The sequence below is a fragment of the Poromitra crassiceps genome (genome assembly GCF_964638095.1).
Source record: "Poromitra crassiceps genome assembly, chromosome: 5".
Lineage (NCBI taxonomy): Eukaryota > Metazoa > Chordata > Actinopteri > Beryciformes > Melamphaidae > Poromitra > Poromitra crassiceps.
In genome coordinates this window covers 28,074,356-28,089,135 of record NC_139642.1, presented here as the reverse complement: position 1 = coordinate 28,089,135, position 14,780 = coordinate 28,074,356, and the positions used below count along the sequence as shown (strand labels likewise).

At 41.2% G+C, this 14,780-nt stretch overlaps 1 protein-coding gene across 2 annotated transcripts; it reads left to right on the top strand.

Moving 5' to 3' along the window:
• Nucleotides 1-3,758: 3,758 nt before the first annotated feature.
• Nucleotides 3,759-14,544, top strand: pde9ac (phosphodiesterase 9ac; the record flags this gene model as incomplete). 2 transcript variants are annotated; one of them, XM_083637751.1, is made up of 18 exons in its annotated part: nt 3,759-3,839; nt 6,370-6,440; nt 6,740-6,817; nt 7,607-7,650; nt 7,817-7,871; nt 8,152-8,222; nt 8,420-8,507; nt 8,610-8,691; nt 8,799-8,873; nt 9,070-9,156; nt 9,434-9,538; nt 9,802-9,884; nt 11,982-12,138; nt 12,336-12,449; nt 12,798-12,902; nt 13,131-13,259; nt 13,669-13,764; nt 14,494-14,544. In XM_083637751.1, the coding sequence occupies exons 1-18, from the start codon at nt 3,771-3,773 to the stop codon at nt 14,542-14,544; spliced, it is 1,560 nt and encodes a 519-aa protein (XP_083493877.1). In that variant the 5' UTR covers nt 3,759-3,770. The 2 variants fall into 2 exon arrangements, with proteins under 2 accessions (XP_083493877.1, XP_083493876.1); XM_083637750.1 differs by having other exon boundaries at nt 14,491-14,544.
• Nucleotides 14,545-14,780: the final 236 nt, after the last annotated feature.

Here is a 14,780-nt window from a genome sequence, read left to right as displayed (position 1 = left end):
GACAAAGTTACTGGTACAGGTATAATATTACTGAAATCCTATAAGTAATAAGTTATACTACTTAGTTACTGCTAAAAGTAATATATTACATGTAATATGTTACTTGTGTAATGAGTTACCCCCAACACTGGTGTGGACCCCCACTAAAAACATGCAGAAGATCGTCATGTAACCAGTGACGACAACGTTGGTCCTAATAAAGAGATAAGATTAAAGGATGTTCTCAACTGCCTTCAGTTTTGAGCTATGTTTGTGTGAGGTCCATCACTATTGTCACGATAATGTGTTCCTTTCAGATCAGATGTCCAGCTGGCCATCTTTTATCATGAAAATCTGCATGATTTGATTTATTGCTTTTATCCTGAAATTCGTCTTCCATTAGCAAAGGTGTGATCACCGGCTGTGCAGTGTCTTGCAGTTACAAAAGCAATCAGACCAGCCTGTTTTTGATCTGGGCTTTACTGTCTTTGTTCTATTTGAAAGATCACTCAGTCCTTGGCTCATGAATATTCATACACACGTGTACATGCACGCATATAAGCACACAAACATAATGCATAATCATTTGTGGCATAGTCATAGAATACATTGTCCTCAATAAGTAAGAAAGTGGGCCATTTTTATTGAGTAAATATCATTCGTAGAATCTCTTTTGATCTATGTTGATGTGACACTTTTCTATATTAGTCAGAGTCCTTCCCATCCGGTTCCACTAATAATTAGTCTCCAGGGAGTGGGATCACATGTTTGTGCCTGCACGTGTCTGTGTGTGTGTGTGTGTGTGTGTGTGTGTGTGTGTGTGTGTGTGTGTGCGTGTGTGTGTGCGTGTGCGTGTGCGTGTGCGTGTGCGTGTGCGTGTGCGTGTGCGTGTGCGTGTGCGTGTGTGTGTGTGTCAGTATCCTATCAGCTGTATAGAGAAGATGGAGGATGCTCTCCATCTCTAATTAATGACCTCCTCCTGCTGCCTGCATGGTGGAGCTCTTCATAATGTTCCTGGCCTGCTCACACCAGCCTGCTGACTGCTGCATTTATTATCATAGAACATTGTAATCTAGCAAATTTGTTTTTCACACTCAAGTCATGTTCCATAAGCTAAAATACATGTATGCCATTCATATTATACCTGTTGGTGAGCATTTCTCCAGAATTCCTCTCAAATGAGTTTCTCATTCTGAACTGTAACCAAGTAACATTTTTGAAAATTGTTGTTTCGTTTTGTTCAGTGTATTTCCTCTGCTATACCACTTGCTTGGCCTTTCTGCAGTGCAGCCTCCAATACATCAAAAGACTCTTTTAGCTACCTTTTTAACTTTAACACAGTTTGAAATCTGCTAAAAAAATATATGCTACTGATGACGTTTTAGTGGAAGATATGCTTTGATATGCTACATTCATTAAATATTCTTGTTAAAAATTTAAATGTACTGGCAACGGGCATCCACTCTGAAATCCCTTCAAGTGCTCTGCTGAACTTATCTGACCAAACCATCTGTCAAACCTATTCTCAACAAAGAGTGGATGAGTGGACTGGGACACACACACACACACACACACACACACACACACACACACACACGCACACGCACACGCGCGCACACACACACACACACACACACACACACACACACACACACACACACACACACACACACACACACATGCCTGTTTATGCTCACATGCATACACCTGCACAGCACGTACGCACACAGCAGCTCACAGAAAACACAGGATGAGAGTGAGACTGGATCAAAGTGGATGGTTGAATCCTGCTGATAAGATGTCATCTTCCATGTAGCTCTGCCTGCTCTAATCAGTGTTTCGTGGGTGCACCACATGCCTATTAAGTCATTAATAATGACTGTTTTCATTTTGGATCTGTATCTGTGTCCTCCTAGGACATCAACAGCAGCACAAAACTATATCATTATTCTCTGGTCCGGTTTCAATCAGATAGGTATCTTCGCCCACTGTTCTACCTAATGCACTTTTTACGTGGGTTTTTCCTCTGTGTGGTGCAGTGAATCTGACTATGTAGATAAGAGGTCTGCCACCAGTGCTCTGTGCCACTCCAGCCACTTAGGGTCATCTTTTTTCACCGTAGTAACCAGCCCCTGGCAACCAATGAGAGTGCCAATTACGTATATTCATAGTACTCCTTACCCCTCAGGCGCCCCCCCCCCCCCATACACACACGCATACCCTTCCTCATCTTCTCTGTCGCTCACACCACTTTCTCTGCCCCTCTCTGCGTATGTGTGCTTGTGTCTGTATGTGAGTCCGCTGCAGCCTCAGCACCTGGGACCGCACTTTCAGCCTCCAGGGGAAACAGTATTGCTGACATTGTGAGTATATCAGATGCTTTTTGTTTTGGCTATTACTCTTTTAGAATTGATTTGTGTGAGAGCTTCTATACCTCAAATGTCCAGTGTGATGATTTATGCTCTATTTGTTCTTTGACTATTTGCAATTTCATTCATTCATTCATTCATTCATTCATTCATTCATTCATTCATTCATTCATTCACTCAACCTTTATTTAGCCTAATTTACAATGATGGCAAGAGTAAAATACATAAAAAACAACCAATGAGAAAACAAACAGAACAGAAAACAATGAGAACACAGCCAAACAGTTCAAAACAGTTACATTTGTCAGTGGTGCAGTTTGCAATTGTGGTTTTAAATGGACCCAAATTGTGTCCAGTTTCAGAGTATGTTGCAAAGTGTTCCAGGTCGGTGCAGCACAGAAACTAAAGGCAGCGTCAATTTGTTAAATTCAGTGTTTGTACGTGGTACAAGCATAAGCCAATTTCTTGAACTATTTTAATAGTGACTAGTGACTAATAGTGACCTTGTACCCTACTGTATGATGCAAGTTGCCATTAAGAGCTTTACAGACATGTGTCTTACTGTTAGGGATGCCCACCAAAGCTTTTCATACAAGAAGCAATGAAGTGTGGAATAGTGATGATACTATATCATCATGATAGTGATAGTAATAGTAGTGATAGTGATAGTGATGTGTTATATTGTGGAAACTGATAAATGCTAATGAAGCATCATCATCATCATCATCAGCATAATCATAACAACCATAACCATCATAATGGGGCGGCTGTAGCTCAGGAGGTAGAGCGGGTCGTCCACTAATCGCTTTGGATAAAAGAGGTCGGTGGTTCGATTCCCGGCTCCTCCAGTCTGCATGTCGAAGTGTCCCTGGGCAAGACACTGAACCCCAAATTGCTCCCGTTGGTGTGCCAGCACCCTGCGTGGTAACCTGCCACCATCGGTGTGTGAATGGGTGAATGTACCTACTGACTGTAAAACGCTTTGGATAAAAGCGCTATATACAGTAAATGCGGGCCATTTACCATTTACCATAATAATAAACTTTATTTATATAGTACCTTTGAATGCAAATTTACAAAGTGCTTCACAAGACAAATTACATAATTGTTTATCACTGTCTAATGTGACCCTCTGAAACATTTTGTACATTGATCTTTGAAATGAGTGAAAATATTTCAGGCAGTTTTTATTGCAGGAAACTGAGCATTTTTGTGTGTGCCTCAAAATAGTTTCCTTCCATTGCTAGCCTTTTTATTTGCTGTTTTCATTAGCATGCACACTGATTCTCATGAATGTATTTGAACAGTAAGGCTTTTACTCCAATGATTTGTTTATCCAGGGTGTCCTGGGAAATAGACCCTTGTTGCCGGCTCTTCAGCTCCAAAATATTCCTCCAGGTGTGAGAGGAGAGGGGGGTTAATATGGGCTCAAGCTCCTCCTCCTACGCCCCCAAAACCATTTACCTGAATGTGGAAGGGAAGGTTCAGAAGGTGAGTCCAGACAGTACCAGTAATGTTTTAATTTACATATCTTTCCCTATTGTTTTGCTCACTGCCATTCAGTTTAGTCTCCCCCCTTTTATCAGTATCTTGTCTTTTCCACCACAAACCCAGTGCGTGCTGTGTGTGTGTGTGTGTGTGTGTGTGTGTGTGTGTGCGTGTGCGTGCATGCGTGCGTGCCGTGCGTGCGTGTGTGTGTGTGTGTGTGTGTGTGTGTGTGTGTGTGTGTGTGTGTGAGAGAGAGAGAGAGTGAGAGAGATAGAGACAGGCTGGTTTTATAAACGTTTTATTCAGTTTAATAGAAATGTAAGTTATTAAATATCAGCAAGAAGTCTCAACATTTTCCTTTGTCAATTATACATGTTACAGTATTGGGGAGTAACTTATCACCTATACAGGACTCCAGTGATGTGACCACAATAAAAAAGAAAAAAAAGAAAATGGTAACTGTAGTTTGTAACAATTCCTTAAAAAAATACAGGAATCAGATTACGAACACTTTTGATAAATATGTAATTGCTGGCTGGATTAATCAGAATGATGTTTGCAGATGTAAATGACAAGTATGAGATGGTATTCATAGTATTCCCATGATGTCACATCCATTTTCTAGGTGCTTAACCATAAATACATCTAATTTGCTGTGGCTATCATTTAATTATAATCACCTGTTAATTTATTACAATCACCTGTTACTTTCCTATCCAGATGGACATGTGGTGACATAGCAGGATAATATATATGAATACATAAAATGAATAATGTTACATTGGTTGAAATGATAACCCAGTTACAGTCTATTGAATTTAGACACAAAGATAACATTAATAATAAACTTACCCCAAAAGGGTTGGAAATAACATCAGCAGACATAATCTAATGAAGTTTGTTACATTTTAAAGCAGGTAATCATAAAAAATCATATTACATTTTGAATGCAACAACCATAAATAACCCTAACTATGACCAGGGTTTTTATATGCATTTAGTAGCAGCGGCCCACCGCTGCTAAATCCTGGCCACCGCTGCTTCAAAATAAGAGAACATATTTTTTGGGGGACCTGGCTAAGAAAAGCAGCATGAAGTTACAGATGCTACAAACAAACCTTACATTATATAACATCACTTTTATAGATAAATAAATTGTGCACAAACTGTTATAGAAAAGTAAATCTGTGCAATTCTCCGTGCCGGCAGCGTCATACGACATGCCCTTAACCACCGTCCCGTGATGGCAATTCAATAATTCAAATATTATTTTAATATTTTAATTCCCTTCTTGAAGCAAAAAGTGGGCATTGCCAGTGGACTAGCCTCACCTGACATGCTGTTAAAAATAGACTATGATGCAGTGTAGTATGTCTTACAGGTGTCCCTGACTGACGGAGCCAAACACCTGTTCGCAGCAGGTTACACATCGTGCACTATTTTCTGCTCTCTTATCATTCTATATGGGTCAAATGGGGATTCATTAGAACTATATGTGTCTCTGCTCCAAAGTCTTCAAAAGCAGCGCAAAAGCCATTGCACAGTGGTGAAGTTGTAGAAAAGAAAAGAAGAGAAAATAACATCTCACACGACTGATTTTAGCCTAATTATAGCGCTCACATAGCAGCCACACAGCAATCATTTCAACACCAATAACAAATGGATGAGGAGGGCCTGGAGCCCGGGGGTTTCACCTTACAGCGTTCCAAACATGCTGTAGTATAGATAAATGACGCACTTGCTGGATCTGTTGATGTCGAGTGTTTCAAGTAGAGAGCTGGAGATGACATCTGTCTGTTGAAGAGCCCTGAGCCACAGGGCTGAGGGTGAATGTTTGTCTGCTACACCTGCTGCCTTCAACATGTAAAGATGACTGTTTTTCTAGGCTGCACTGGGCATATAAATCCACTTCTGACCATTGCAGACAGCAGTTTGTGTAGCACGCTATAATGTATGTAGTGATTTTCATGCATGTTTTTGGAGGTGAATGGTGTGGCTGTGACAGTTAAGGCCATGGATGTTATCGAGAGCTCCATGAACTCTTGCACTCCAGCTGTCTCGCTGGTTCACATGGCTCCTTCATTGCTCTCAGTGTTAACTTGACCTTATTTAGCAGCAGTCTGATCCGGCCCTTATGGACTTCACATACATTCCCATGTGACCCGCTTGTCTAAATTCAAATACGTGAAATTTGATAACCTTCCGGCTACCCCCGTCCGAACACTGAGGCCTTATATCAAAAGCACAGCAGCTGTTTGTGTGCAGGTGTGCCTGTGTAGACACAGATGACTCTGTGTTGGATTTGAGTTAGTGCGGCTCCACAATACAGCCTCTCTCATAAATGTGTGGCCGTGGTGACATGAATTGCATTACTGTTATACATACACTGTTATACATAATAACCTGGCAATAAGAATAAATGCGTTCCCTCTCCCTTTGTTTCTGGATTAATATGAAAGCAGATGCAACTAGCTTGTGTCTGAACTGAGGAAACAGCAAAATAAGTGACCAAATAACTGTGTATCTCTGTCAGGTGGTGTTCAGTCCCCACTGTAGCTCATGTGACATCAAGGAGCTTCTGTGTGCCTCATCCAACCTCCCAAGGTATTTATTTATTTAAATTATTTGTGTTTGCTTGTTTGTTTGTTTGTTGGTTGCTTGGTTGCTTGGTTGCTTGGTTGCTTGGTTGCTTGGTTGGTTGGTTGGTTGGTTGGTTGGTTAGCTTGTTAGGAATAATGCAATTCTGTGCATAATGTTAGATAGCCAGACAAAGACAGAATATGATGCAAAAAGCAATGTGACAGATTGAGAGGATATTATACAAAGCAACACAGAGCTCATAATGATCATCCTCATACTGGCTCCTCTCACTCCTGCTTTTCTGTGTTATCTTCTCACTGCAGGAATACTGCCATCATGTTGGTGGACCCAGAAGGTGCCTTTGTCTCCATAGATCCCACCATGCCAACCAACTCTCCAAAGTAACACGTTGCATTACATTTGATCAAAAAAAGATTTGAGCATTTCAACTACAAGTCTCAGTCATTATTATAGCTACACTTCATTCTAATCTTTGTCAAAACCTCTGCATATTCTTTCTGTAAGAGTTTACTTTGCAATGTGACATTTTTCAATTGTTGGTAGAAAAAAGAAGAAGAAGAAAAGAAAAAGTGCTACTGTGTGAATCTTTGAAAAGTGATGCAAACTTAAAGGACATGGTTCACCAAAAAATGAAAATCCTGTCATTAATTATCTACTCACCTCTATGTCGGTGGAAGGTTTAGTGAAGTTTTTTAGTCAACAAAACATTCGTTTAGCAGGGAAACACAGTTACAGCATTCTCCATAAACAATTGAAGTGAATGGTGACCAACTTTTAAACAAAAACAAAGGGGCATCCATACTGCTCGTCTGGCATAATCCAAGTCTCCAGAAGCCCAGAGATGCCAAGTTGACTTGAAAAGACGTAATTTACACCCTGTTTTAGCTGAAATCTTCATTGTGTGGACATGAGTTGAAAGTGAAAGTGAAAGTGAAAAGGGGACTGAGCTCACGGCTACAGTGATGATTTCAACTAAAAACAGGGTGTAAATTACGTCTTTTCACATCAACTTGGCATCTCGGGGCTTCTGGAGACGCCAGACGAGCTTTATGGAGCCATTTCTTTTCCTCTTTTTTTTTTTGCATTTGAAAGAAAACATTTTGGTGAACTTATCCTTTAATATCTGGACCTATGAATGATGATTGATTGCACATCTGATTCCTTCACAGCTCTTTGTACAAAGTTGTCCCTCTGTCTACTGGTCAACTTGGGGGTAAAGTGTATAAGAGCTTAATTCACTGACCTAACTAGCTCAATGACACACATATGGCTGCTACACACATGCAGAAACAGCGGATTCAGAGAAAGTAATGATGACATTACGGTAGATTGAAAAGCTCAACTCGTCTTCACCGGGTGGTTGCTCTTTCCCTCTGCAGAGAAGGACGACATGTTTCAGAACGTGTTGATTCAGGTGGCCGAGCAGTTCAGCAGGTAACGTCTGTGTTGTTGATGTTATGTTATGGCTGAAGCATGGCCGTACCCACCCTCACACATACCTCACTGACACCAGTGCCTTTCAGACACGTTCAGAGATAATACTCCACGTTTTCTAACCATACATTACCATACATACCTCCTCCTGCAATGCATAACAGCAAGTTAAATCAGACCGTACACTGGTTTCTCTCTTGTTATATGTATTTTTTCCATAACCAGGGAACAAAAATGAAAAAGAGCTATATGTCTTCGAGTGTTTGCTATCTTCTTACAGAGCTTTTCGCATCAATGAGCTGAGGACTGATGTCACCAACAGGCTAGCCATGCTGGAGAAGAGAGTGGAATGTATGTGGTATTTTTTATACAGTAACTCTGAAAGGGTCACATAGCTCAAATTTCGTATTTTATTTTAACATGTCCTGAATCATTGGTAAAGAATGAAACAAATTAAAACTCCAAAATTTAAGAGAAGCTGATTCTTTACTGGAGGTAAATTAATGTCTGTTTACAGTCCACTAAAGATTTGTGTCATATTGTTTCAGTGGAGGGCTTGAAGGTGGTGGAGATTGAGAGGTGTAAAAATGACCTGAAGAAGCTACGAGATGAGATGAATTCCAGGGGTGGTGGCAGGTGAAATGAACATCAAGCCAGCCACTAGGAGGCTCTTACTAATTTCAAATCAAATAACAATATCAAACTAAATTTCTTTCACTTTTTACCTCCCAACTTCAGAATAACCTGCCCTTGCAAATATAACTTCTTAGACGATGGGAGGAAGCACACTCCTAGACGAGATGTCCCCAATTATCCAAAGGTCTGTCCACTGGCATTCTGGGTTCCTCATTACTGTTACACTGAAGCCAACCTCTGCATGTCTCCAGCTTAAGTTGAACCCATCTCTTCTTTTTTTGCTATAAACAGTATACGTTGTCTCAGGAGACCATTGAGGCGCTGAAGAAGCCAACATTTGATGTATGGCATTGGGAACACAATGAGGTTTGTTGATATCACCACTCTGGTAAGGCATTTGCACTCTAGATCATCCCATTTTCATTCAACTGTTTTCTGTTCATAGCTGAATGTCAATTGGATACTTTATCTATCTAAATTCATATATTCCTGTTATTTTGCTGCTGCTACTGTTTGAGGCTTTAATCTCATCACCTTTGTCTTCCTCTGTGTTTGGTTGCAGATGCTGAGCTGTCTGGAGTACATGTACCAAGACCTGGGGCTGGTGAAGGAATTCAACATGAACCCCATCACACTGAAACGCTGGCTGGTAAAGTCAGAACAGTAGAGGAGAACTTAGCATGGATACATGCAGCAGTTCACACAGATTTAGATCAAGAATTCACTGAAAGTGTTGGAATTCGCTCCAGAGACGGGTTCTCTTTTGATACGGAGCTGCTGATTAGGGTCAAGCTGGTTCGATGATCTCATAAAATACTCATTAAAGAGTACAATGTCAGGCCTACTGAGAGTGAGAATATGTACAAAGTGTACTATTACTCAGTGCATGAGTGAATATTTCTGACTGATACATTTCTGTCTTCTAGTTGGGCATTCAGGACAACTATCGCGGCAACCCCTTCCACAACTTCCGCCACTGCTTCTGTGTTAGTCAGATGATGTATGGCATGATCCACCTTTGCAACCTGCAGGTGAGAAGCGTGTGAAACGTTATGGAGGTAAAGTACATGTTGGATTTTACCATCTAAATCATTTAACACCTTGTTGCTTGTTTTATTTGTTTCCTGTGGTCCCCTATTGTCCGTGTCTTTCATTGCTATGTGAATTATTAATTATTACCTTGTTTTACAGTTACAGAATCATCTGTCTTGTTGAAACATTGACAAATTAATTTCAGGTTGCATAACCTTTTTAGATGGACACCCTTCATATACAGTATGTGTCTGTTCTCCAGGAGAAGCTGACTCTCACGGACATGGGCATTCTGATGACAGCTGCGGTGTGTCATGACCTGGACCACCCTGGCTATAACAACACGTAAGTCTTTCACACAAGCTAATACAGTATCCTAATAACCATGTAGCCTATAGATAATATCCCTATATACATAATGTAGGAATATAGACCATGTAGCTCATTATAGCATAGTGAAGAGTGGGAAAGAGGGATATAGACGTACGAGATGCAGAGGTGCAAAATAACTAATTACATTTACTCTAGTTACTGTAATTGAGTAGCTTTTTTGTGTACTTGTACTTTTTTGGGTAGTTTTTAAAATCAGTATTTACTTTTACTGAAGTAGATTTTGTTTGAAGTAATGTACTTTGTTAGATTTTAAATAGCTTCAGAGTACAGAGTAAAATACATCCAAAGTTTCCCCAAGTTTTCTGTGAATTGTGCACCAAAAACTGTTGACCTTTTCGCAATGTTGGTATGTTTTTGTTTGTTTCTTGTTTTTTGTTTTGTTTTTTCTTTCTCTGTGTTTGAGTTTATTTTGCTTCTTTATGTTTTTTGTTTATTGTTTTGTTTTTCATGTTCTAAAAGTTGAAAAATTGACTATTGACCCTTGCTAACTGCCAGTGTCGCCAAATTCCAAGCAAAGTAACGATTGGCTAATCAAGAATTTGCTAGAAATCACCAGATGACATCATCACAATGGAGGGAGGGGGGCTATGCTGTGTGTGGGAAGCGCTGTGATCATCAGACCTCTCTGGAAGTACCAAATGCAACACTTCACCAGAGGTTGAATGACGCAAATGCAACACTTCACCAGAGGTTGAATGACGAATGAGAACGAGAATACATTGGCGCTTAATCACAAAGGAGATGAAAACGCATGAGTTCATTAGAAAACACCTCTGCAGACGTAAATCCAACTGAAACCCCATCAGATTTGATTGAAGTTGAGGATGAACTTGAAGAAAATGAGTAAAATAACCTAGTGTGAGCTTTTTATACAGTATGTTTTTGTACTTTTTATTGCATAAGAGAGATACTACCCCCACCCCCGAAAAAAATAACTAAGTAACTTTTTTACTCTGAGTACATTACAACACTGCTGTCACTGAACTGTGCGACGGGTTCAGCATGGAGAGAGTTCAGCCTGTCACTGAACTGTGTGACGGGTTCAGCATGGAGAGAGTTCAGCCTGTCACTGAACTGTGTGACGGGTTCAGCATGGAGAGAGTTCACTGCTGTCACTGAACTGTGTGACGGGTTCAGCATGGAGAGAGTTCACTGCTGTCACTGAACTGTGCGACGGGTTCAGCATGGAGAGAGTTCAGCCTGTCACTGAACTGTGTGACAGGTTCAGCATGGAGAGAGTTCACTGCTGTCACTGAACTGTGTGACGGGTTCAGCATGGAGAGAGTTCACTGCTGTCACTGAACTGTGCGACGGGTTCAACATGGAGAGAGTTCATGCTGTCACTGAACTGTGTGACGGGTTCAGCATGGAGAGAGTTCAGCCTGTCACTGAACTGTGTGACGGGTTCAGCATGGAGAGAGTTCACTGCTGTCACTGAACTGTGCGACGGGTTCAGCATGGAGAGAGTTCAGCCTGTCACTGAACTGTGTGACGGGTTCAACATGGAGAGAGTTCAGCCTGTCACTGAACTGTGTGACGGGTTCAGCATGGAGAGAGTTCAGCCTGTCACTGAACTGTGTGACGGGTTCAACATGGAGAGAGTTCACTGCTGTCACTGAACTGTGTGACGGGTTCAACATGGAGAGAGTTCACTGCTGTCACTGAACTGTGTGACGGGTTCAACATGGAGAGAGTTCACTGCTGTCACTGAACTGTGTGACGGGTTCAACATGGAGAGAGTTCACTGCTGTCACTGAACTGTGTGACGGGTTCAGCATGGAGAGAGTTCAGCCTGTCACTGAACTGTGTGACGGGTTCAGCATGGAGAGAGTTCAGCTATGAAAACATGCTGACTCAAATGATGCATGTTGTTTTTTGGTCAAAGTTTTACCCGGTCGCTTCTTCGGGTGAGAGGATTCTCAGGGACAATCAGGGATACGTTCTGATAATATGCTGGTAATAGGGTTGCTTCAATGTAATCATTCCACAGATGGAGTGATACAATTTTACTGACTGATTTATCCATCCATCCATCCATCCATCCATCAGGTACCAAATCAATGCTCGTACAGAGCTGGCAGTGCGCTACAATGACATCTCTCCACTGGAGAACCATCACTGTGCTGTGGCCTTCCAGATCCTCTCTCTGCCTGAGTGCAACATCTTTGCCAATGTGGACCATGAGACATTCAAACAGATCAGACAGGTGGGTAAGATACAGGCTGTCATCAGTGAACAGTAAAGCAGCTCACTAAAAGCAGGACGAAGCCAGGGATTTCTTCATGAAATGCAGAATGGATTTGATCTTAGTTTTGTGATTAATCTGGAGAATATCGATTTGTGACTTGATTTGTTAAGACGGTATTCACAGGACTGTCTTTGACTTTGCTTTTGTGCCTCCAGGCAATTATCACCCTGATACTGGCCACTGACATGGCCAGACACGGGGAGATACTAGGCTCCTTCAAACAAAAAGTGGACAACTTTGACTTCACCAATGAGGAGCATGTCACATGTGTACGTAGACATTGTCCATTCAAATATCACAGAGCATCTCCACCTGACAGAGATCAGCTGTTTATTGTACACATGAAGAAGTGAGCTCGGCACAAGCCAGCCTTCATCTGTGGAGTCTGTTGTAATTAGTATAAACCAAGTGTAAACCAGGGATAATTGGGTGAGTGGTCACTAATGGATGCTGTAAGACAAGGCTGTGTGCATTGATGTAGTGTATAGAGAAAAGGCTTCTTTATCCTCCATTTGGTGTGTGTGTGTGTGTGTGTGTGTGTGTGTGTGTGTGTGTGTGTGTGTGTGTGTGTGTGCGTGTGCGTGCGTGCGTGCGCGTGCGTGCATGTGTGTTTTCAGCTGAAGATGGTTTTGATCAAGTGCTGTGACATTTCCAATGAGGTGAGGCCCACGGAGGTAGCTGAGCCCTGGGTGGATTGCCTACTGGACGAGTACTTCATGCAGGTGACCTGCAGCCAAAACACTCACTCTAACCCTGAACCCATAAGGTGCTGCTCAACTCATGATGCTTGACTGAAAACAGAAACAGTCCATGGTGATCAGTAACTAGCCACAATGAGTACAGCTTTTCACGACTTCCCCTCATATATGTAAAGTGTAACCCTGTAATGGTAAGAAATGGCTCCTTAGTGAAGCTAGAATGACAGCGTTTTGCTCCTGTGTGGCGGTCAGAGTGACAGGGAGAAGTCCGAGGGTCTTCCTGTGGCTCCCTTCATGGACAGAGACAAAGTCACCAAGCCCACTGCTCAGATTGGATTCATCAAGTTTGTCCTCATCCCAATGTTTGAGACCGTCATGATGGTAGGCCTGTGTGTTTAAGCGTTGTGGGGCAAACTCATTCCGATAACCCTTCATTTTACAGGTCCATAACAACGTATGAACTATTTGTAATTAGACATGAGCACCAAAGTAATTACACAGTAATTGCCCCGATACATTTTTGCGTTCATATGTACGGTAGTTACATGGTACTGGACCTGTAAAATGAAGCAATCTCTATTCAAATGTGGTTCATATGTATTTACATGGTACCGGACCTGTAAATTGAAGTGAATCTATTCAACTGTAGTTCATACGTATTGACATGGTACCATGTAAAATGACCTGGACCTGTAAAATGAAGGGTTATCCTCATTCCTTGTCATATTGTGCACGGTAACCCGTTCTTTGCAGCTAGCAGCTATATGTTTTATATTGTGGTGTCCATCAGCTTTTCCCTCAGATTGAGGAGATCATGGTTCAGCCTTTGAGAGACTCTCGTGATCACTATGAGGAGCTGAAACAGATTGATGACGCCATGACAGAGGTATAACCTATCTATCTATCTATCTATCTATCTATCTATCTATCTATCTATCTATCTATCTATCTATCTATCAATCAATCAATCAATCAAACTTTATTGCAGACTCCACCGTCCAAATAGACATACAATCACATATAGTAAATAGAAATAAAACACACACCACCACAACAACAACAACAACAAAAAAAACATTATAAAAGGCGATATATCACATATTAAAAAAGTGCTTATTCAAATTCAGTAAAAGGCATCTAATAAATAAGAACAGTAAATGCCATTAAAATGCCATTTATAAGTGCTTATACACATTCTATAGAAGGCACAAATACCAGTGTGTCCACATATAGGATTACATATCTATCTATCTATCTATCTATCTATCTATCTATCTATCTATCTATCTATCTATCTATCTATCTATCTATCTATCTATCTATCTATCTATCTATCTATCTGTCTATCTGTCTGTCTGTCTGTCTGTCTGTCTGTCTGTCTGTCTGTCTGTTTCCCGGGAGGAAGCCTATAGTAAACAAATCCAATGTAGTCAGTGTATTTTAAGCTTGGTGCTTTTCACCTGTGGCTAGCAAACAAACTTTACAAATAATCAACCATGCTACTTGTTTTAGATGGGTGGGGTTACACTCACACACACACACTCATGTACATGCACACACCCATCCATCCAACCAACCGCTTGCTAACATAAAGGTGTGTCTTTTGTTCAACGAGGCACGGAAGAAACAAAATGAAAGTATGTCATTAGGTGGGAAGAAGAAGTAAGCTCTCTGCAGTGAGTGAGTACAGCAGGAACTGTGTAAGTAAGTAAAAGCAATCCAGCTAGCTAGTCTTAATCACGAGTGCCCCCTCTCTCTAGCTTCCAGCTACTCACCACTATAGTCAACTACTCCACTAGTGAACTACTCAACATACTGTAGTAAACTATCTACAAAAGCCCAGAGCACATTAATCACTTTGTATATTCACCAGTGAGTTCATTTCAATTTAGTCACGAAAAG